General features: G+C 28.5%; 1 protein-coding gene across 15 annotated transcripts in view; it reads right to left on the bottom strand.

Moving 5' to 3' along the window:
* The window catches only part of LOC111676946 (synapse-associated protein of 47 kDa), a 100,156-nt gene that overhangs the window by 13,164 nt on the left and 63,731 nt on the right, over positions 1-23,261 (bottom strand). For 8 of the 15 annotated variants that reach the window (XR_006940507.1, XM_046948362.1, XM_046948358.1 and 5 more), the window contains 6 exons: positions 15,841-16,083; positions 10,080-10,177; positions 9,639-9,739; positions 9,211-9,488; positions 8,987-9,105; positions 5,090-5,365 (listed from right to left, as the gene is read on the bottom strand). Coding sequence is in view for 13 of the 15 variants with exons in the window: in XM_046948362.1 (XP_046804318.1) it covers positions 5,090-5,365; positions 8,987-9,105; positions 9,211-9,488; positions 9,639-9,739; positions 10,080-10,177; positions 15,841-16,083 (1,115 nt within the window). In the remaining 2 variants the exon portion in view is untranslated. The remainder of the gene's footprint in view (positions 1-5,089; positions 5,366-8,986; positions 9,106-9,210; positions 9,489-9,638; positions 9,740-10,079; positions 10,178-15,840; positions 16,084-23,261) is intronic. The other 7 variants (XR_006940508.1, XM_046948364.1, XM_046948366.1 and 4 more) reach the window with 4 other exon arrangements.

Genomic DNA, 23,261 nt, shown 5'->3' with positions numbered 1-23,261 from the left:
TAAAAAGTACTCTCTATATACGATTTACGTTTTTTTATAGTTTTTTTTTTAATAATTAAATGTAAAAGCTGTTTTTTGAAATTATTATATTAATTATTAGTTTTTTTATATTATATAAAAAAAGAAAAAGAGAAAAAAATAGAAGAAAAAAAGAGAAAAATATACAACATTTACAGGGTTGTATTTTTCAGATTTTATTTTGTTTTTATTTTTTGAAATAATGGATTTTGGTTTGTTTTTGTAGTTTTAAATTTGAATTGTTTAAAATAAAAAAATTTAAAATTCTAAACCGATTTAAAATTGAGTTAATGCATGGTAAGAGATCTAAGAAAAAAAAACTAAATTAAAATTAAATAATGTTAAAACCAAACGAAAAAAAATTAAAATTTTGAATTTTTTTAAAACATGATGTTTTTTACAAAAATTGTTTTTTTTTTCTTTGCTAAATATTTATATAAATTAATAAACACAAGAAAAAATCAAATTAGTTAATGTTTTAAAAAAATTATTTCTTTTATAAAAAAAACGTGCAATTATTTATTTTAAAAGTTGTTAAGTAATGAGAAAAAAAATTGGGATTTTAAAATTTTAAATACATTTGTATAAAAGTGTATGAATAGTTAATGGAGGGCATTTTTATTAGAAATTTTTTCTTTATTTTAATATTTGCAAAAATGTTTTCAAATGTATGTTAAATGGCTGAATGATGCACAACTCCAAAGTTAAACTAAATTTACATACATATATTGCTTTTAGCAAATATGTTCAAATATGTTTTGTTTTTTTTTGGTTTCTTTTTTGACATTTATTGTTTATTATGAAAAATGAAATGAATTTTAATGAAATGTTAGATTAGTACATATTTGTTCAAAAATAATAATAATAACCATAAAAAACAAATATACATACATTTAACATTTAATAAATGTTTTGTTAAATAAATATTTAATAATATTTCATATAAGTTATTTAAGTAAAATTGTTTTTATTGAAATATATATTTTGCATTGTTCAATTTCACAGGAAATATTTTTGCATAAATAAATAGCAAATCCCAGCAAAAACTTGCTAATGACTTGTCATTGTAACCACTTATACAGTTCTCTTATTTAATTTTTATTCTTTTTCCTCATGTTTATATTTTGGAGGGGGGAATTATCTCTTTTTTCCCCGTGGATCTACGCCTGCACATATCTATTTATATAATTTTTAATGACTACTACTACTCAGAAAGAAAGAACTTCCAAAGAAGCGAAAAAGAAGTAAAATTTATTACAGAATTTTGCAGTTTGAGGGGGGAGGCTGATATTTCCCTTTTTATCCCTTGGATCCGCGCCTGCACTTATCTCTTAATATACTTCTTAATAACTACTATAAACCAGCGTATTTTTTAGTGGAAGTATTGAAAAAGACCTCAAGAAGTGATGATTTCAACACATGCTTGTCATAGAAGGGATGTTCTTTTTATTTTGATTCCAAATTCACTACAACTGAAGTCATTTTCAGAAAGTAATTTTTATGTTCCTTTTTTTGAAAGTTTTTATGAAATTGGATTCTTTTCGATTCTTTGGAAGCGAAATAAACATCACTTCCATAGCAAGTTGTGCTACTTTTGAAGTGATGAAAATGTTATTCTTTTGAAAGTACTTCGTTTTATTTTTACTGGGATATCGCTCTGATTACATAGAAGTATTTTATTAATAACGTCTTTATTAGTCAGCTCTTGCGTCATGATATAGGAGTTGATTTTTTTATGGTAAGTACATCATCATGCTAAAATATTGACTTAAAGTGCTTTTGTGTAAATTTTAGCATTTTAACCGCTTACCCGGTAATGAAAGTTTTTGCTGGGATGGTTGATTGATGGGTTAACGTGCTAGTTCAATGCGCGCTAACAGTCAAGTAGAATCGAAGAGACTCCTCTTTGACCAGACCACTCCACTCAGATCCATTCTGCAGCAGTGAGAAATCTCGGAATATCATTAGGATTAGATCCAGATATCTCACCAAGGTAAGATAAAAAGTAACTGTCAAGAAACGTTTGATATAAAGTAACTGCTAAGAAAACAGTTTCTTTTGACGGATAAAGCAGGGCATTCGCAATCAAGAGCAGATCCCGTTATGGCAAGTTCATCTACCTGTTCGTTTGCATAAAGTGCCGCTTCTGTCAGCAGATTAGATTTTGCATTATTTAGAGAAAAATACTCACAAACCATGACGGTATCATGGGCAGATATTTTTCTATTTTTGAACGCGCTCCCAATTCAATTTAAATGAAAGCGGGACTAGAAACTAAATTATTAAACTGGTCCTTCATCCACCAATAGGCTCAGATTTAGCTATATCCGTCTGACTGTCTATCTGTATGTCTATGTAAAGCTTGTGAGCGAAATAGGTCGAAATTTTCAACATAATGACCCAAGAATTAAGTCTATAAAATCTGTCCATTATTTCGCCTAGACCGCATACTACTGCACCCCCTTTTGAATAGGATTTATGAGCTCAAAATTATGATAACTGTTCCAGTACCTTAAGAAAAATTGGCTAATCTTAGTTTTATAAAAGTTTAAATGATTTATACGGAGTTATTTAATAATTGATTTGTATTTTTTTATAATCTATTTGTTTTTGTTTCCAAAAACTTTATATGAAAAATTTTTATGACATACATCGCTACAACGATACGATATCGATTGTGAATTGTACAATTTTATTTTAAAACGATCGTACATTTTACATGTATAAATAAGTGTTCTATTAATAAACATTGAACATTTGATCTGGTTTTAGTCTAAATTTTTTTATACAATATATTTCTATTGAAAGAATTTTACTTAAATGGTTTTGTTAATAAAACAAACATAAATATACAAAATGATAAATAATGCAAAAACCACAATAAAAATTGTACAATAATCAAAACAAATAAAAGTTAATTAAACAAAAGAAGAAATTAAAACATCACCACTAAATAATTAAAAAAAAACTTAAATTAAATAAATAAAAATATAAACAATTCGGTGGCGCATTCCATTGTTGAAACACAAAGTAAAATCGTATTTAATAAAAGAGTTCTATCTAAAGTCGGACAGTCACTAGATCAGAGGCAAATAGAAATTGTTTCAAACAGTAAATTGTTATTGCATCTTCCCAATTAGGAAACAGAATTTGTGAAAAAAGTTCTGTTTTTTTATAGATCAGTCTGTAATCGGATATATTTTTAATCTTAACGGCACTGTAGAACAGTCTTTTATTCGGACTATAAATCAGTCCACTGTCTGGAATATAGATTTGTCTATAGTCTGGACTATAGAATAGATTCGTGGACTATAGATTAGTCTATAGTCTGGACTATTGATTAGTCTATAGTTTGGAATATAGATTAGTCTATAGTCTGGACTATAGATTAGTCTATAGTCTGGATTTTAGATAAGTCTATAATCTAGACTATAGATTAGTCTATAGTCTGGACTATAGATTAGTCTATAGTCTGGACTATCGGTTAGTCTATAGTCTGTACTATCGATTAGTCTATAGTCTGGACTATAGATAAGTCCATAGTCTGGACTATAGATAAGTCTATAGTCTGGACTATAGATAAGTCCATAGTCTGGACTATAGATAATTGTATAGTCTGGACTTTAGATTAGTGTATAGTCTGGACTATAGATTAGTGTATACTCTTGACTAGAAATTAGTCTATAGTCTGGATTAAAGATTAGTCTGTAGTCTGGACTATAGATAAGTCTATAGTCTGCACTGTAGATAAGTCTATAGTCTGGACTATAGATAAGTCTATAGTCTGCACTGTAGACAAGTCTATAGTCTGGACTATAGATTAGTCTATAGTCTGGACTATAGATTAGTCTATAGTCTGGATTATAGATTAGTCTATAGTCTGGACTATAGATTAGTCTATAGTCTGGACTATAGATTAGTCTATAGTCTGGATTATAGATTAGCCTATAGTCTGGACTATAGATTAGTCTATAGTCTGGACTATAGATTAGTCTATAGTCTGGACTATAGATTAGTCTGTAGTCTGGACTATAGATTAGTTTGTAGTCTGGTCTATAGATTAGTCAGTAGTCTGGACTAAGGAGTGAGATCGAAAAATTCTTAACATACAGTTAACATAGTTACTTTTCGTACCAAATAGTCCGAGCACTGAGCTAACCGAGCTGCTTTCCTACCGGATGTGTTGGGAGCTCTTTTGAAAATGCGTTCTATTTTTTTGGCTTTAGAAACATCATGTGGACCATTCCTTCTACCTGAACCAGGTTTTCTATCAACTGACAAGTTCTCCTGGTACTGTTTAATAACATTGGAAACAGTTTGACGGCAGACCTTTGTATGCTTGGCCAACTTTTTGTAAGACCAAGTTGGGTTTAGTTGAAAATATTTAATAATTTCAGTACGCACTTTTTTCCGGTCACTCATTTTAATCAGATTAACAAAAAAAATAATATAATTGACATTACACATAATAACTGACATGTTTTTCAAAGGTAACTTGATCAAAAAAAAAAATCAAATAATACTTTGGTTGAAAAATGTAATGAAAAACGTGTGTTAAGAATTTTTCGATCTCACTCCTTATAGATTAGTCTACAATCTGGACTATAGATTAGTCTATAGTCTGGACTATCGATTAGTCTATAGTCTGAATTATAGATAAGTCTATAGTCTGTACTATCGATTAGTCTATAGTCTGGACTATACGACGTTCTATAAATCAGTATATATTCTGAACTATAAATTAGCCTATAGGCTGGACTATAGATTAGTCTATAGTCTGGTCTATATATCGGTCTATTGTCTGGAATATAGATCAGTAAATTGTATGGAATATAGATCAGTCTAAACACCGGATATAGTCTGGAGTGTAGATCAGTTCATATTCTGGAATATAGATATATCTATAGTCTGGACTTTATCACTGTTAGCTGTTAATTTTTTCAAGTTCCCTTTCTATTAAATAAAACATTTTGACTTTGTCCTTTTTTTAACAACACACACAGTAGTAACCACACAGAAATAAAAAATATTAAAAATAAAAATAAAGAAAATAAAAAAATAATAATCTTACCATCATTATTACTCAATGCCGTACTTGGCTGTTGTTGGGTCATACTATCAATACCAAGTTTACGCATGCCATCTTTAATTTCTTCTAAATCATTTTCAGTGGTATTCTGAAAGGCATCGGACACAAATTCAGATTCAGAAGTCAATTGGGAACGTTTAGTTTTGTTAGTAGCAGACAAATTTTCCTCAAACTTGACATTTTGTTCAGGATTTTTCGAATCCAAAAAAGTTTCGGTTTTAAGTGGTTCAGTAGTAATGACAGATTGTTGTTCTTTAACTTTTTTTTTTTTTTTTTGGTTTTTTATTATAATTTATTATTTTATTTTTTGTTTGTATTTTTTTAATTTGTAAAGTGTAGTGTTGATTTTTGTGTTTTTTTTTTTTAATTTTTTTATATTTTTTTTTAAACCAAATTATAAAGAAAAAAATCAAACCAAATAATAGAAATAAAGAAAACAACATGAAAATAAAGAAAAAAATAAAAATAAATAAAAAATATAAATTTAATTAAAAATAAAATAAATTAACAGTAAAAAAGTGCAAGAGCTTTTAAAACTTAAAAATAAAACTTAGCTGATAGTTTAACTTAGAAAATTATAAAATTGATTTCAAATCAAATTAGAAAAAAAAATAAATATTAAAACATTTACACTGTTTTTGAAAATATATATATGAGAACTTTTCACAAATCAGTGTCAGTTATTTGAGAGTCTAAGTTTGTGCTCAAAACTGAATTTTATACAGTGCTCAAAGTAAACGATAAAATTAAAGTTTTAAGAGACAAAAGAAATTATAATTGACAGTAAGTAACAGAGACGACAGTTTAAAGTATTTGAGAAAATATTATAAAAAAAGTTGAAAGTAAAGAAAATTCGAAAAATAAACTAAAACTAAAAGCTTTTGAGTACTGAATATATATGTTTCGATTTTTATTTGAAGTGTGATAGTGATATTTTGAAATTGAGAGAGTTAGAAAACGTTATCAGTTGAATTTGAATTTGATTTAATAGCTGCAGTAAAATAGCATTGAAATGTTTGAAAAGAAAATTTAATTTTGAAAAAATAAAAAAAAAAATAATAAAATTAAATTAAAATAAGTAAGAAATTAATATTATAGTATTATAAAAGAAATTCCTTGTGGAGTTCTAAAAAAGCAGGAGTGATCGTTATCTCTAAATGATTTCAGTAGAGATTTTAATCGTTTAAGAAACTTATCCAGACCAACCATTTCTGAATGTGTAAGCACTTGTCCAACCATCAATTACATATAAAGAAAATAGTAGTTCTTTTTGGGATAGATCTTTCTTTATGATCGATATTTTATAACACTGATCGGTAAATAGCTTTAAATGTTCACACATGTAGAAAAACGATACATACCAGTAAGAAAACTTATTCTTTACTCTCTGCCGATGTACATAGGTTTTATAAGATTTGTAAAAAAATCTCTCTCGTTGAGAGAGAGAGAGAGAAAGATTTTTCTTTATAACCGATATTTAACAAGTTTTGTACATACATCAAACCAAAAAATTTCGATCTTAAGAAACTTAGTGACGTATTTGTGATGTATTTCATATTATCTTTGGAAAAGATCTTTCTTTACGATCGATATTTTATAACACTGATCGTTAAAGAGTTTTGGATGCTTACACATGTATAAAAAACGATAAAAACCAGTAAGCGAACTAATTTTTTACTCTCTGCCGATCTAAGTTTTATAAGATTTGTAAAAAAACTTTCTCATAGACAGAGAGGGTGCTCTTTCTTTATAACCGATATTTTTTAAGTTTTGTACATACATCAAATCAAAAAAATTTCGATCTAATGAAACTTTGCGACGACATTACGTGAGTGCGGATAGAATCAAATGTATTACATATTACAAAGCGGTAAATAATATATCCTCCTAGTATGTTACTGAAACCCAAATCAGCAATTCCACACTGATGAAGCAATGATCGCTGATTCACTTCAAGACAGATTCTCCAGCTTTTCTGGTGATGGTCACACACTATATGTGGCTAAAAGTAGGTGCCAATCTAGGTTCTCTGGGTCGGATTGTTTTTACAGTTCCTGACATCCTCAGAGTTTGTGGCATATACATATACCCGAGCTCTAGTTTGATCTCATATTATGCGATTATGAGATTTTGAAATTAACAATTCCCCGTGAAACTGTTCCTTCTGCTTCTTAGTTTGAGAAACGTTCATACGAAACAATAAAAGCTGGTTCGTTTCAAAACTAAGCCAACAGTTTCGACACACATTATCGAAAGCTAATAGTGATTGTAATTCTAGGATACTGCTGCGCCTATCTTACGGGAACATAAAACGTGCTCATCCTTGACGTGGGCGTTGAGCCTGTTGCTCTATCCTGATCTCAGATGTGCCGTAGCAACTTTTATTTTCCGTTCTTTTCTTTTTCTGTCGTTTTTACAACAACGTGCGGTAATCTGAAACGGCGGTATTGATTGCGTCTCTATGAATGTCGAATGCACACATTTATATTCGTATACTTTTTTCGTAAACACAAAGGTCCTTCTAACATGCCTCATGGTAGTTTCCAACTGTGTGATGTTAAAGTTGAAATTATATTTTCGGTGGTTCTGTGTTATTCGGGCCACCAATTACGTCCCCTAGATGTTGTTGCCGAGCAATAGAAGCCAATTCAGTGTTTAGGCGACTGTAAGTGATCCTGAAATACATTGGGGTGAGTATTTGGTAGATGATGGTAGATGTTTGTAGAAACACGGCATTCCGCCCTTTCCAGCGGCTGTAACCAGTGTTTGCGTTTTTCCTCTGCCGAGGTTAGATTGAGCTTGCTCATGAAACCTATCATTCCCCAAAGGGATTACTATGGAAAGAGATTAGATAGCAAAGACCACGTATACCGGACCGGAAATTCCATATATGTAAATTGCCACGTAAATTCCATATACGTAAATTGTAAGATACATAATGTGGCGGTGGTGAGTCGTCAAAGAAGCTCACCTAGTGGTTGGAAAAGTATCAAGAACTTTCAAAAGCTTTGGCATGGAGATCAGTTGTTTATCTGAAGAGCTAAGATATCAGAAGTAATAAGAATAAACCTTTCAATTACCCTTCATAGTACCCAGTTCCAAGTAATATACATCATATTGTTTCTGTCAAAGTTTAAAGATCATATGCAGAAGGACATTCAAAATGGAATGAACTATTTCATGGCTTACTACAAATAAACTAAAAAATTAACGTTAAAGGCAGATCGGAACATCTTTTGTACCAAAATAAGTTAATATATATTAGATTTATCACATATCGGACGATGTAATCTAAACAAGGAAATTTCGTTGGCAAACATAATCAAGAGAGCTCATTTGTTATATTCTGCCGATGTCTTTCCTAAATGCTTGAAGTATGCAAGCACAAAGCTCATTTACTCTCTTAACATCATAGGAACATATGATTGTTTATTATGAACGATAAACAAATCAAATATGTGAAAGAGATCATTTGGAACTCTATGCCGATGCCTGGTTTAAAGGCTTATGTGGCCAGATCTCTCAATATTTCTCCTCATTAAAATGTTTAACTCTTCAAAATTTCTTTTATAATACTAAATACAAAAAGACGTATTTACATAAAACTTAAAAAAGAATTAAAACAAAATGTTAAATTTACAATAAAAATTAACCAAAAACAAAGGTGAAATAATTTGAAGAGTAAAAAATTATAAAAAAGTATAGAGAGAAAAACTGTAGTTTCTTTAAAAGAAAAACCTAAATAAACTAAAGAAAAATTTACAATGATTTTTTTTACAAAAATAATAAAAAAATAAATAAATTTTAAGAGATAGACAGAGAGAGATCGAAAGAAAAAAAAGAGAGAAAAAAGAGTAAATAGAACTAATTGAAACTCACCATCTTCACCACTTGAGGCTTGTGCTACACCATCTTCACCAAGTGTACCCAATTCGGCAGCTTGGATAATTAGTGAAACGCGATAGAAATAATTTCGCCAGAAATTTTCCTCAGTAATGCTAACGGAATAAATAATTAAAAATATTTTAATAAATAATTAACAAAACTTGTAATAAGCAGAATAAGATTTTAAGAAATTTTTAAATTAAACATTTAACACTTACATTTTGGGTACCAATTCAAAACGCATAGTTTCTAAATTTTTATCCTCAGCCATGATGGCGATTGCCGTTGGATAAGCAGTTTCATAGTTGAATTCAAAATCGACACCAGCTGGTGGAGCTCGAACAAAGTTACGACGATCTTGTGATAGACCCATAATTTCCTCTTTAATTTTGCCCTCATTGGGTAGCCCTGACCAGGGGGCCACAGCGGCACCATTACCGCCAGCCTGGCCCTTAATAAACGCTTCTTGTTCTTTGTTAAATGATTCCAAAATGGGCTTTAAATTGGGAGCAAATTCAGATTTCAATTCAATTTATTTTAAATTTTTTTTACAATTTTGTTTCAAAATTTTGTGTTAAGGTGTAGTTTGAGTTTGAGTATTTTTGTTGTTTGGGGGGAGTTGGCCCGATTTTGTTTAAATACTTACGTTTTTCTTAACAGTTTCTTTTATCTTTGAACCAGCTTCACTAAAGGCTGATGTCAAAAATGAACCAAAATGCTTAGCTTGTTGTGTTACTTTTGTGGTAACTGAAAACAAATTTCAAAATTTTGATTTAATTTTTTTTTTTGAAATAAAAAACAATTTTCAGTTAACAAATTTAAATAATAATAAAAATTTCTTGTATTTTATATTAAGAAAAATAAGAGAGAAAAAAACTACTTAAACTCTGTGCTACTGGGGAGGAAAGAGAAACTAAATTGGGAATTTGGTGTTAGATGTTGTTAGTAACCTGTCACTTTCTTGTTTATATATCCCTGTTTGTTAATATTTTTTTATGTGTTAATTTTTTTTCTTTTAAATTTATGTTAATTTTTCTTTAGTTTAATTTTGTTACCAATTTAGAAATTTTGAAATTGTGACACGTACTTTTTACATCATCTCCCTTACCCTGTCCAATTTGACCCTCTTCGCCAAGTTGTCCCTCATCACCGGATGCTGGATGGGAATCGGCTCCCTCTGTGGCACTGTAAATGTTAAAAGAAGTAGAAAAAGATAAAACCAAAATATAAAATAGCAATTAGTTTCGTATTTTAATCATGTCATTATTAAGAGATTTATTATGTATAAAAAAAGCACAATAGAACAAAAAAATAATAATAAACAAATAATTTACAAAATAATTAATTAACATGCAAGAATAAAGTACAAAAAGTCATATTTATTTTTGCATTCGTATTGTGTGTCATGCCGAAAATTAAGAATAATTACAAATATTTATAGTTTTTTTAATCTAAATTAGAAAATAGTAAGAACAGACCATAGACTTAATCCAAAGACTATTTAATGAACTAAATCATGGATTAGTGAATAGACCGGACTATAGATTAGTCAAATGACTACCACGTAGAGTAAGCAATAGTCTAATTAACAGAATAGACTATTGACTACCGATAGAAAAGTACCGAAATTGGTACAACATGTTTTTTAACATTAAATAACATTCAGTTATCATTATAACAATCGCCCTTTTAACTTTACCAACGCATCGTTGTCATTTCAACAACGCATCGTTGTCATTTCAACAATACATTGTTGTCATTTCGATTACGCATTATACCATTTTGGCAAAACACTGTTATAAATTTGATAACAAATCGTTGCCTTTTAAACAACGCAACATTCTGTTGAGTTGTCACTATTATTTTTTTTAGAATCTTATGAATTGTCTCTATTATTTTTTTACGAAAATTTAAATAACATCCAGTTATCATCACCCATTTAACTTTGATAACGTATCGTTGCCATTGTAACAACGCATTGTTATAATTACGATTACGCTTTATACCATTTTGACAAAGAATTGTTATAAATTCGACAAAAAAAATCGTTGTCACTTTATTAACACATTATTTTTTTACTGATTTGATAACGTCGTGTATTTTTATTACCTCTGCTGTTGATTTGACAACGAATGTTATTGAAATATTGTAAATTTCATTAGTGAAATTTTGATACCAAGTGTTTATACTTTTAAAATTTCTAAGAGCCAAATCAGTTGCTGATCAGCACTTGTCGAAGCAAGGTCTGTGCGCGACGTTTTTATAATATACACAGAAATTCAACAACAAAATTTTGAGAGAGCCGAATTAATGTAGGATGGTAGTATGTGCTTGAGAACCACCCAGCAGTTCGACGGGACAGTCCCGAACTGATCACTTAACCTACCACTTGTGGTAGCCCCTAGCCACCTGACTACCCAGGTGACCGACCATTTTAACATGGGCTTGTCCTACGAGGAAGTCCATCGTCACTCTACTCCCTACAAAGAGACAGTAAAGAGACGATTGTCCCGCTCTCTCTTACAAAGGGGACACTAAAGTGACGACTGTCTTGATTCTCGTTTACAAATAGTTTATTTGTGACGAATGACCAAAAACATACGAATTGGAGTCAGCCAGGAGGTAAGATATTAATGGAACTAATATTTAAAAATTTCAAGTGTATACTCTCTAGAATACTATGGAACAATAATGTGACGATTGACCCGAAAGATATAAATTTGAGTCAACCAGATGGTGGCATATTAATAGAAAGTAATAATCATTTCTTCAAAAGATGGGTAAAATAACTACTTTCGGAAGTACAAAAAAAACTACTTTTAAGAGTATAATCTTTAGGTTACTTGAGGATAGTAAAGAGACGACTGTCTCCGCTCCCGCTTACAAAGAGGACACTAAAGAGACGACTGTCTTTACTCGTGACGAGTGACCCAAAACATACGAATTACGATCATCCAGCTGGTTAACTATTTGTGGAAATTACTGTCTTTTTCGAATGCATTGACTCTTTGTCGAACTGCTGGGCACTGATTTAGATTATTTGTCTACACAAAATTATTTAACGGTCATGATAGAGAAACTACGAGAGAGATTAGGATAGGTAAAGAGAATAAGTAGGTATCAAATAAATATATAGATATCCAGATTTCTTATCATTCCTTTGTGTAAAACATTAAAACACTTAAAAGGACCTTGGTTTGACTTAAGGAAAAACAAATTGAAAAATTTTTTTTTAATTTCATGGAACCAATAACCGACATAATTATTAATTGTTGCAAATTATTGTATTAACACAAAATATTGCCTAATCATCTTTTCTAAAAACTAAGCTAAAGAAAATTAGTAAACATTTTTATATACATATTGCAATATTAATTTTGGAAACACATTTCCGAAATTTAATATGATATTCAAAATATTTTTAATATACAATTTATACATATATATTATACATCATATACAATAGCAGATAATGACTATAGAATAAACATATACATAAATACATATTTATGTATGTAGTGTGAAAATATGTACAATGACTTTTTCATGAATTTAATTTGATAAAAGAAAATACCGAAGAAACCAAAATGAAAAAAAAATAAACTATACAGGAAGGAAATCTTAAACTAAATTAGATGAAGACGAATCAGAATAAAGAAAACAATAAAATTTATGCACACAAAATTATATAATATTTCCTTGAATATATTTGAAAGAGAGGGAGATAGTGGGTAGTTTGTTAATAAGTTACAATGAACAAAAATGGAAACTAAAGTAAAGACAAATTTCCATAAAATATAAAGATATTTAAGTTGTTGTTGCTACTTTTTTACTATAATGGATTAAGAGAATTGGAAAAGTTTTTCGTTCAGTAGTTTTATGTTTTTTTTTTTATTTTTGGACATTGACATGCAATTTGCATGACTAAAAATATTAATATTATAAGTTTAGTTAGTTAAATTTGTTTTATATTTCTATTCGTATTTTCTGTTAAGGTAACGAGCGTTAGCGACAGTTTAAGACGGCTTTTGGTTTAGGAAGTATAAGATAAAGTTAAAGAGAATTACAAAAAACCAATAAGGAAATACATTAATAAAATATAGGCGGTTAAGTCCGACCATATGATACCCTACACCATTTTAAAGTGTATGTCCAATAAATAGCTCCCCATTAGCAGACCTCCTAGTATTAAAATGATATAATATTTGACTAGAAATTAACTGGAACTGAACTAGAACTGAACTAGAACTGAACTAGAACTAGAACTGAACTAGAACTGAACTAGAACTGAACTAGAACTAAACTAGAACTGAACTAGAACTGAACTAGAACTGAACTAGAACTGAACTAGAACTGAACTAGAACTGAACTAGAACTGAACTAGAACTGAACTAGAACTGAACTAGAACTGAACTAGAACTGAACTAGAACTGAACTAGAACTGAACTAAAACTGAACTAGAACTGAACTAAAACCGAACTAGAACTGAACTGAACTATAACAGAACTATAACAGAACAAGAACTGATCTAGAACTGAACTAGAACTGATCTAGAACTGAAGAATAATTTTTAGTAGAATTCGGTCCTTGAGAATATTTAGTGAAATAACAATTAAACGGATGGACAACGACTACGGACTCAGTAAATGACATTGAGCCGTTCGGTATTAGTAAAACAGTAGTGGTGAGGGCATAATTACACCGAGCAATGAGTAAATGAAATCAAAATAAACTAATTTCTATGACTTTCTAAATGAAAGAGAAAAGATAAAAGGAAGAAAGAAGGACATACTACAACTTAAAAAATTATACAGAAATAACACATAAATTATGATCAAAATAAATAGATAAATAAAGCTACAAATTCTACTAAGACAACAAATATTTATGGTAAAAATTTACGATTTGTTTTTGTTTGGCACAAAATAAAATTAAATCCCAAAATGAAATGTTGATTTGGGGGTGTTTATTTGTTAATTATATATTGTTTTCTATTTAATCCAAACGTGGTGGTTTTGATGGGCCGCAACTATTGAATGATGGAAACTGATATTTGGTTTGCTAGTTTTTTTTAAGAAAAATCTTTACTTAAAATTTAAACGAGTTGAATGAGTTGATTTGATATAATTTAAACTATAAAAGGAGTTAATAAAACTAAACTAAAACTATTTTATACCAAAATCAAAAAGAAAATCAAATTATAATAACTTTAAATAAAGATTTTATGAAATGAGTTAAATGTGATGATTTTTTTGTTAAATACATATTAAGGGTTTTATAAAAAGTTGGTGATTTACATAAGAAAAAAATTATTAAAAGTGTTAAACCAAAACTTACCTGTTTGTATAAAAAACATAACATTTTTATAAAACCCTTAATAAAAGTTAAGTATATACACTATAAAAATATAATAAAAACTAAAAATCTTAATATAACTTTATGGGTGTTTAAATACTTTTGTCGTTAAATATTTTTTTTAAATAGAAAGGTGAAGTTTAATATAAATTTAAGTTTAAAATGTGTTATTGTTTAGTTATTTTATAAGAAAAAATTATTTATAAAAAATATTATGGTAAAAGTTGTTAGGTATTTGTTAGATATAAAGAGAAAAATATATGTAACAAGTTATAAGTTTTAAAAGTAATTAAAGAAAAATTCAACTTAAAAATTGTTTTAATTTTTTATATTAGTAGTGTTAAGAAAATTTTAAATAAAATGTATAATATTTTTTAAAATTTCAAACCAATAAAAAATGTTTTTTTGTTTTTTAAAACAATTGTAGGTTAGTACGAACTTTTCAAATGCTTAATTTAAAACAAATAAATGTGAGAAAAGCTTAATGGCATATAATTTTTTATAAAAAAATTAAATTAAAAAAAAATAAATAAAGTTTGAATAAAAAGAACTCAAAACTAACTACTATATTGTTAACCTGAAACGGTAGAATAGTTAAGAAATTTGTGGTAATTTAAAACTCATGGAATAAAAGTTAATATTTTTGAAATGACTAAGAATGATACAAGTTTTTTTTTGTAGAAAGCTGTTTAAAAAAAAAAAACATATATAACGCTGCTGGGGATAAACTTTAAGGGCATGAATTAGAACTGAATTAGAACTGAACTAGAACTAATCTACAACTGAACTAGAACCGACCCAGAACTGAACGAGAACTGAACTAGAACTTAAATGGAACTGAACTAGAACTAAACTAGAACTAAACTAGAACTGAACTAGAACTGAACTAGAACTGAACTAGAACTGAACTAGAACTGAACTAGAACTGAACTAGAACTGAACTTGAACTGAACTAGAACTGAACTAGAACTGAACTAGAACTGAACTAGAACTGAACTAGAACTGAACTAGAACTGAACTAAAACTGAACTAAAACTGTACTAGAACTGAACTAGAACTGAACTAGAACTGAACTAGAACTGAGCTAGAACTAAACTAGAACTGAACTAGAACTAAACTAGAACTTAACTGTTTAAATAATTTTCTAAGAAGTTAATTTATTTAGTACTTCTGAGTAATATCAATCACACTTTCCTCATTTTAAATTACTAACAAATTTCATTTTAAAAACAAAACTAAAATCTTTGTATATAAATATTAAATTAATTAATAAAAAAAAAACAATTCAAAACAATAACTCGTCCATTAGACAAAACAACATCCTGTTTTAAGTTATTTAGCATTATCAAACGTTATGTGTGTAAATTCTTAAAAATTTATCAACTTTCATTTGTAAACACAAACTTTTGCAAAGTTTTAAACATTATTATATTTTTTTTTAATTTCAAAAAAATACCAAAATTTCCTCATTAACCAAGTTGTGGGGCCCATACCTAAGGTACCTCGATTTGTCATCTTCTTCACCAGCAGCAGTAGCATTTGCTGTACCAGCAGCAGCAGCGGCAGCAGCATCACCCTCGGCACCGGGTTCACCTTCAGCGCCTTTACGTAGACCGGGTATATTTGGTATTGAAGGCATAGCTGGCATCGATGGCATAGAGGGCATTGAAGGCATGGCCGGCATTGAAGGTATTGAAGCACTACCCAACCAACCTTTGGCACTGCCTAACCAACCACTGTAAATAGAGAATGAAAAAAAAAATTAGGGAATATGTATTAAATTTTTGAATTTTTAAAATAATTTAAGAAATACAATATTCAATAACTTATTTATTTATGTATTTGTTTTTTTTTCGCTTTCCCTTATCAAATATCTTTTGCTGACATCATCAACTATTATATTTGATGTTGGGGTCTTGTATAAAGTTGCATTGTTCATATTGTAGCAGTTTGTTGAAAGAAATAAAGGAAAAAAAATTTGTAGAAAAAGAGAAATACCATTTATAGAGATTTGGTGAACTTATGTATATTTTGCATTGTTCAGTTGTATTCAATTGATAGTATTATTGACATTGTAGAGCATACAAATGTCATGTGCTGTCATCGTCCTGATGTGTGAGAGTGTTGTCTTTTTATATTTTTTCCCAGTAGATTCTTTAAGGCTGCAAGTATCACATTTAAATTGTATTTTCCCCCATAATCTATTATTGTTCAAAGTTCACTCATTGTAAGGCATAATGGAAATAGTGTGTCCTAGTAAACTTTTTTATTATTTATAGACAATTTAATGTCCCTAAGTAAACTATAGAGTAAAATTTTAAACATTTAATTAGTTCAATTTGCTATAGAAGGAAGGCAACCCAAATGTTGTGTTAAATACCTAATTTAAGATAATTCTCCTCCCCGAGTTGTTGGGAAAATTTGAATAGTATTCTCTAGCATTGATGCTGTGCTGAATGAACAAATACCAATTGCTGCAATATTTAGGTTAAATATGTTTTAACACAAATAACAATTCTATATATTGAAGTTGAAAAAAGAATTTTATGATTGATTTCTATCACTTTTTTTGTCATAAAAAATAGTGAATATGTATATTTTTGGAAGTTGTACATGAATTGGGAGTAACTATATAATTTTTATTGATAGAAATAAAATCAATCTTATTTAGAAATTGCAAATATTTTGAAACAATTTGGTTTTGTTAGTGTTGCTTTAAATGATGTAGAACTGGACGTGTTTGGTGAGAAATGTGTTTTAATAAAATTGCTTAAATGGAAGAAAAAAGTAATAGATGGAATTTGTAGGGATCAATTATTTAAAATATTTTCATTTTCCCTGTTATTTATTCTCAAAACTTTAAGTTTCATTGGCAAGTCTAAGGATTATGAAGATGTCTATGGAATAATTGACTTGTTTATTAGTCTATGTCCTACTCTCTTTATTATTCAATTGTATTGACTACTTTGTGGATCTGTCTACTCTGTGTATCTGTCTACTCTCTATGTCTGTGAACTAGTCTAGAGGCTATTCCGTGGAGCGGTCTTCTATGGAAGAATCTCTCTATGGAGTATATGGTAATGAACTAGTAGTCTATGGAGCAAACTATGGAAAGAATAAGTCTGTGTTAGCTTTTTAACTTGTCCATAGACTTGTTGACTAGTCTTTGAACTAGTCTATAGAGTGGTCTAATGGATAGTCTATAAACAAGTTTAAATACCAGTATATGGGCTAGCCTCCAAACTGGTCTATGTTATAGTCTAAAGACTAGTCTATACCATATATTGGCTAGGAATTAGTCTAGCCAATATGGTGCTGTTTTCTATGTAATAGACTATTGGCAAGTTTATAAACTAGTCTATATACGAAACTATAAACTTGTATGTTAACTATTATATGAGCTAGTTTATAAAATTATATATTATTATTCAGTATTCACCAATCTAAAGACTAGAATACTGATTAATCTATGTAATAGGCTTTGAATTAAACTATTAACTAATATGTATATGAACTTGTCTCTTGACTAATGTATTATCTGACACATAGTTTTTTAAAGTTTTTTTCTTTTTTTGAGAGAAAAATAAAACGCTAGACCTTGAACTAGTCTAGTTTATATAATATTCATCAATCTTTAGACTAGTATATTGAATAATCTATGTAAAAGATTGATCACTAAACATTAACTCCTTCACGTATACGGGATACTGGTGTCCCAAGATTTTTTTTTTAATTTTTCTCGATATAGACTGTAATTTCGAGTTCACAGCCACAATAAAATGTTATTTCTAAAAAATTAAGTTAGTTTATTTCCAAAGAAAAATAAGATAGTTTTTAGAATTTGATGTCATTACATGCTAAAAGGGATAGTATCCTGCGATATCCTTCGAAAACACTTTTTCCTTTTTTTATCAAAAATGATCAATATAAATCAAAATAAAGTGTGTGGAGAAGTCATATCCATAAAAAGTCTAGCGGTTTATGCGGTTTTATGCGTGAAAGGGTTATAAATGTCAAAACGATTGATGATTTGTTTTTATAATTCAACACAAAAAACATATTTTAAATACTAAGTGTATGATTAATATTTAATGTCTAACATGGTTTGAGAATATTTATACGTCCCTTAGCGCTATTATGGAATTGCAAAGTATATATTTTTGCACAACCACTTACTCACATGCCCCATAGTTATTTTATAGAATTGAAAATCTTATTAAAGACGATTTGGGTTTATTATAAATTTCATAAAAAATAATATTTTAAATACTAAGCTTATGATTGATATTTAATGTCTAACACGTTTTACGAATACTTATACGTCCCTTAGTTCAACTTTAGAATAATATTAAATAATTGATAATTAATAACTATCATGTTTCGATATCAAATGTCTAGAATGTTTTGTCTAGAATTTGTTAGTAAGCGGCAGAATTTAATTCTTACGAAAATTTTACACAACTACAGACTAAGCGTATGATTGTTGTTTAATAGCTAACATGATACGATACTACTCATACGCCCCATAGTTCTATTATGGAATTGCAAATCATATCAGAGATAATTCAGTTTTAAAATTCATAACAAGTATGAATGCATAGTCGGGCATAGCAGACCATATGATACCCTACACCAGCCAGCATGTTAAAAATGAGAATTATTTAAAAAAGCATTTGATTTGTTTTTTAACCTAATTCCGGAATATTTTTACTAATTTTTGAGAAAAAAAAAAGATTTTTTACAAGAGGTCTTAACGGGGAGTAGGGTAAAATATGGGCCTATCCTTATAAATGTTGGTAGAGAAATCCACGTCTACTTCAAAGTTACTTATGTAGAACTTAAAAGAGTTATTAATGTTTATAGGTGAATTTTGACCTTCTAGTCATTTTCTGAGGGTAGTTTTGCATACTACAAAAATCGGTAACGTCATTAAAAGTTCTTTAAAACAAAGTATTGCAGACTTTTGTTGATATAAAATAACATTTTACTTAATTATGGGTATGGTTGTATGCGGGCTAGGTGAAATAATGGACCGATTTTATCCATTTTCAATAGACTTCGTCTTTGTGTGCCAAAATTTATCCAATTATCTTGAAAATTGCGACTTGTACCTTGCGCACAAGGTTTAAATGGACATCCAGCCAGCCAGACGGACGGACGGACAGATGACATAGCTTAATCGACTTTGAAAACGATTCTAAGTTGATTGGTATAGGGTGGGTATAGGACGAATATTTTTGTATGTTACAAACATCAGCACAAATCCAATATACCCTCCCTACTAAAGTGGTGTAAAGGGTATAAAAACTAAGCGTATTATTAATACGTTTTAAGAATACTTATACGCCCCTTAGTACTATTATTGATTTGTAAAGCATATACATTTGTTAGTTGTCGGCAGCTATTTTTTCTTGTACAATTGTTGCTCAAACACATAAGTACTAAGCGTATGATTGTTATTTTATACATAACATATTTTAATAATACTCATACGCCCTATAGATAATTGTAAATGTGAAACTACAAAATGATTACTTTTGGCTTAAAAAATTAAACAATTATACAGGAAAATATAAAGTTTTATTTAACATGATACAATAGATAATGATAAAATTTTTGTAGTATTTTTTTTTTTTTTTTTTTTTGTCGAAATTTGGGTTAATTTTTTGTTGCATATTCAACTAAAGTTGGCAGCTTCTCTTTGTTCATTTTAAACACACTTAATGCTTAATTTCTGCAGTTTTTTTTTTACTTAACCACAAAACCTATTACGAGCGCATTCTTCAACTCAGCATACACCCGGAAAATGTCACTCGTACATTATATAAAATTTAAATTAGAGAAGAGTAATTTAAATATATTGCTTATTTATTATAAAACTGGACTAACTCTAAAACATCATTTCAATTTGAATGAGATTTTACTATTTCTTGCAAACATTGTGTTGATCATGTTTTTAGTTTTGTGAGGATTAAATGAAATGAAACTAATCCCATCAAAAACAAAATGAGTTTTGTACAAATCAAAAAATAAAAAATATTATTTTTTTCTACTAAATTTTTATAATTACCAAATGAACTTAAAATTTAAATTTATTTATGCCACCATCCATTTATCTTTCAGTTTCATATCAACTAAATTTCTACAGAGTTTTCAAACAAAACTCAACATACACATAACTTCTACTTCCTTACAACATTTACATTTCCTTTTCCAACTTATTTATAACTTTTTTTTTACTAAACAAAAAAAAAAATCTAATTTATGTTTTCATTTGTTTTGTCAGTCTTAAAAATTTAAGTAAAACAAATAAATTACAAAACATTACTGCTGATATACTAAATGTAAAAATGGCAAAAATGAAAAACAAACACATACGCATTTATTTCTGCACACATATACACTCTGCAGGATACTTTTATAATTTATTTGTTTTTGCTTACATATTTTTTTTCTTATTTTAAAATTACTGTTAAACATTAACCAGAACAGTAGATGTAGCAACCAGCCAACAGGCGGCAGTTGCAATTACCCATTTTATACATGCGTTATTAGTTTCATTTTGGTTTGGGTATACATTGGATTTTGTATATAAACCTATTATTAATTTTAATGTTTTGACAACACTGACATATATTTTTTTTTTGCATCGGCTGCTCAAAATCTTTTATATGAGACGAAAACCGCAGACTTGATTAAGATCAACATTAGGGTAAACCAAAATAAATAAATTTTACTTTTATTTTAAACCGTCTTATTACGACAGGATCAGGACCAGGACAACAACTTAACAAAAAATACTTTTAGCTTGAGTTAAACTTTATATTTAATGTTGAACATCTTTTGCATTGGAGCCACCTTAATGTACATTAAAACATATATATTTAAATGACTATATTTAATTTAAATTTAGCATAGTGTATGAGTGGCATTTTCCCGGCATGTGTTGAGCTGGAGAGAATGTGCTGATAATAGGTTTTGTGGTTGTTGGAAAAAAATATAGAAATAATTGTATTTAAAATGAAAAAGAAAACTTAATGAAAAACAGCTGGTAGCTTTTAGTTAAATATTTTAAGATTAAACTCAAGATTAGTCCATTGTCCAGTTCAAATGAGTGGTTGCTTATTAAATGGATTTGTATTTAAAATTTAAGATAAATTATTTATTTAGTTAGAGGCTTAGTAACTTATTTTGTTTACTGAATGTTAATTATTCTGAAAGTTTAAATTCTTATCTACAACTCTTATTTGCAATGTTTTTTAATCAGATTAATCATTTACAAGAGAAATGATTTAAAAAATTTATAACACTTGTTATTTCATAATAGAACCATAAGGCGTATAAGTATTATCACTACATGTTAGAAATTAAATATCACTCATACGCTAAATCTGTAAAATGTGAAAATTTCTTCTAATTTTGATTTACAGTTGTTTTCCCGAAAGTTTAAATTCTTCTCTAAAACTCTTACTTACAGTATATTTTAGTCAGATTAATCATTTGTAAGAGAAATGATTATAAAAATTTAGAAGATTTGTAATTTCATAATAAAACTGTAAGGCGTATGAGTTTTATCACTACATGTTAGCAGTTAAATATCAACAATACGCTAAGTCTGTAAATTGTAAACATTTTAATGAATTTTTATTTTAGAAATAAATTACTTTTTGAATTGATTTACTTTTTGAGATGATTATTCAAATTTCTAAGATTTGTAATTCCATAATATAGCTGTAAGGCGTATAAGTATTATCACTACATGTTAGCAATTATATATCACTCAGACGCTAAGTATGTAAAATGTGAACATTTTTATGAATTTTTATTTAAGAAATAATTTACTTTTTGAATGGATTTACTCTTATTAACAATTGTCCAATTCACAATCGGTGTTGTACGGTTATATCGTAGTATGTTATTGATCTTGTTTTTGATTGAAAATTTTTATGACTTACAACGCTACAACTATACGACATCAATTGTGAATTGAACAAATATTTCTTAGCTAGAATTAAAAGTAAAACGATCATAAAATGTATTACATTTAAATTTCCATAACAGAACTATAGGGCGTATGAGTTTTATCACTACATGTTAGCAATTAAATATCAATCATACGCTATGCCTGTAAAATGTTAACATTTTAATGAATTTTTATTTTGGAAATAAATCACTTTTTGAGTTGATTTACTCTTTGTGATAATTATTTAAATTTATAAGATTTGTAATTTCATAATAGAGCTACAAGGCGTATGAGTATTATCACTATATGTTAGAAATTAAAATATCACTCATACGCTAAGTATGTAAAATGTGAACATTTTTATGAATTTTTATTTTGGAAATAATTTACTTTGTCCAATTGTTCAATTCAAAATCGGTGTTGTATGGTTATATCGTAGTATGTCGTAATGTTTTTATTATTGATTTTTTTGATAGAAAAAGTCTTATGACTTACAACGCTACAACTATACGACATCAATTGTGAATTGAAAAAATATTTCTTAACTAGAATTAGAAGTAAAACGATCATAAAATGTATTATATTTATAACTACATAATAGAACTTTTGGGCGTATGAGTGTTATCACTACATGTTAGCAATTAAATATCAATCATACGCCAATGTATGTAAAATGTGAAAATTTTTATGAAAATGTATTAAAAAAATTTACCACTTTCTGGCATCATATGGATTCGAGGTCAATTTCAGATTTCAGATTTGTTTTGAATTAATTGAAATAAACAATAATCGCACGAGGTAACGTCTGGAACTATATTGCGGGTGTAAAAACCTTTAAAACCTCTTTCTGCTGAAAGTATATGCACATTAACAAGCATTGTCCTATTTAACGTATGTGAATTTTTTTAATTTATAAATAATTAATATACCACATATGCTAAAGTATTAAAA

The sequence above is a fragment of the Lucilia cuprina genome, chromosome 4 (genome assembly GCF_022045245.1).
Source record: "Lucilia cuprina isolate Lc7/37 chromosome 4, ASM2204524v1, whole genome shotgun sequence".
Taxonomy (NCBI): Eukaryota; Metazoa; Arthropoda; class Insecta; order Diptera; family Calliphoridae; genus Lucilia; species Lucilia cuprina.
This window is presented reverse-complemented; position numbering and strand designations above follow the sequence as displayed.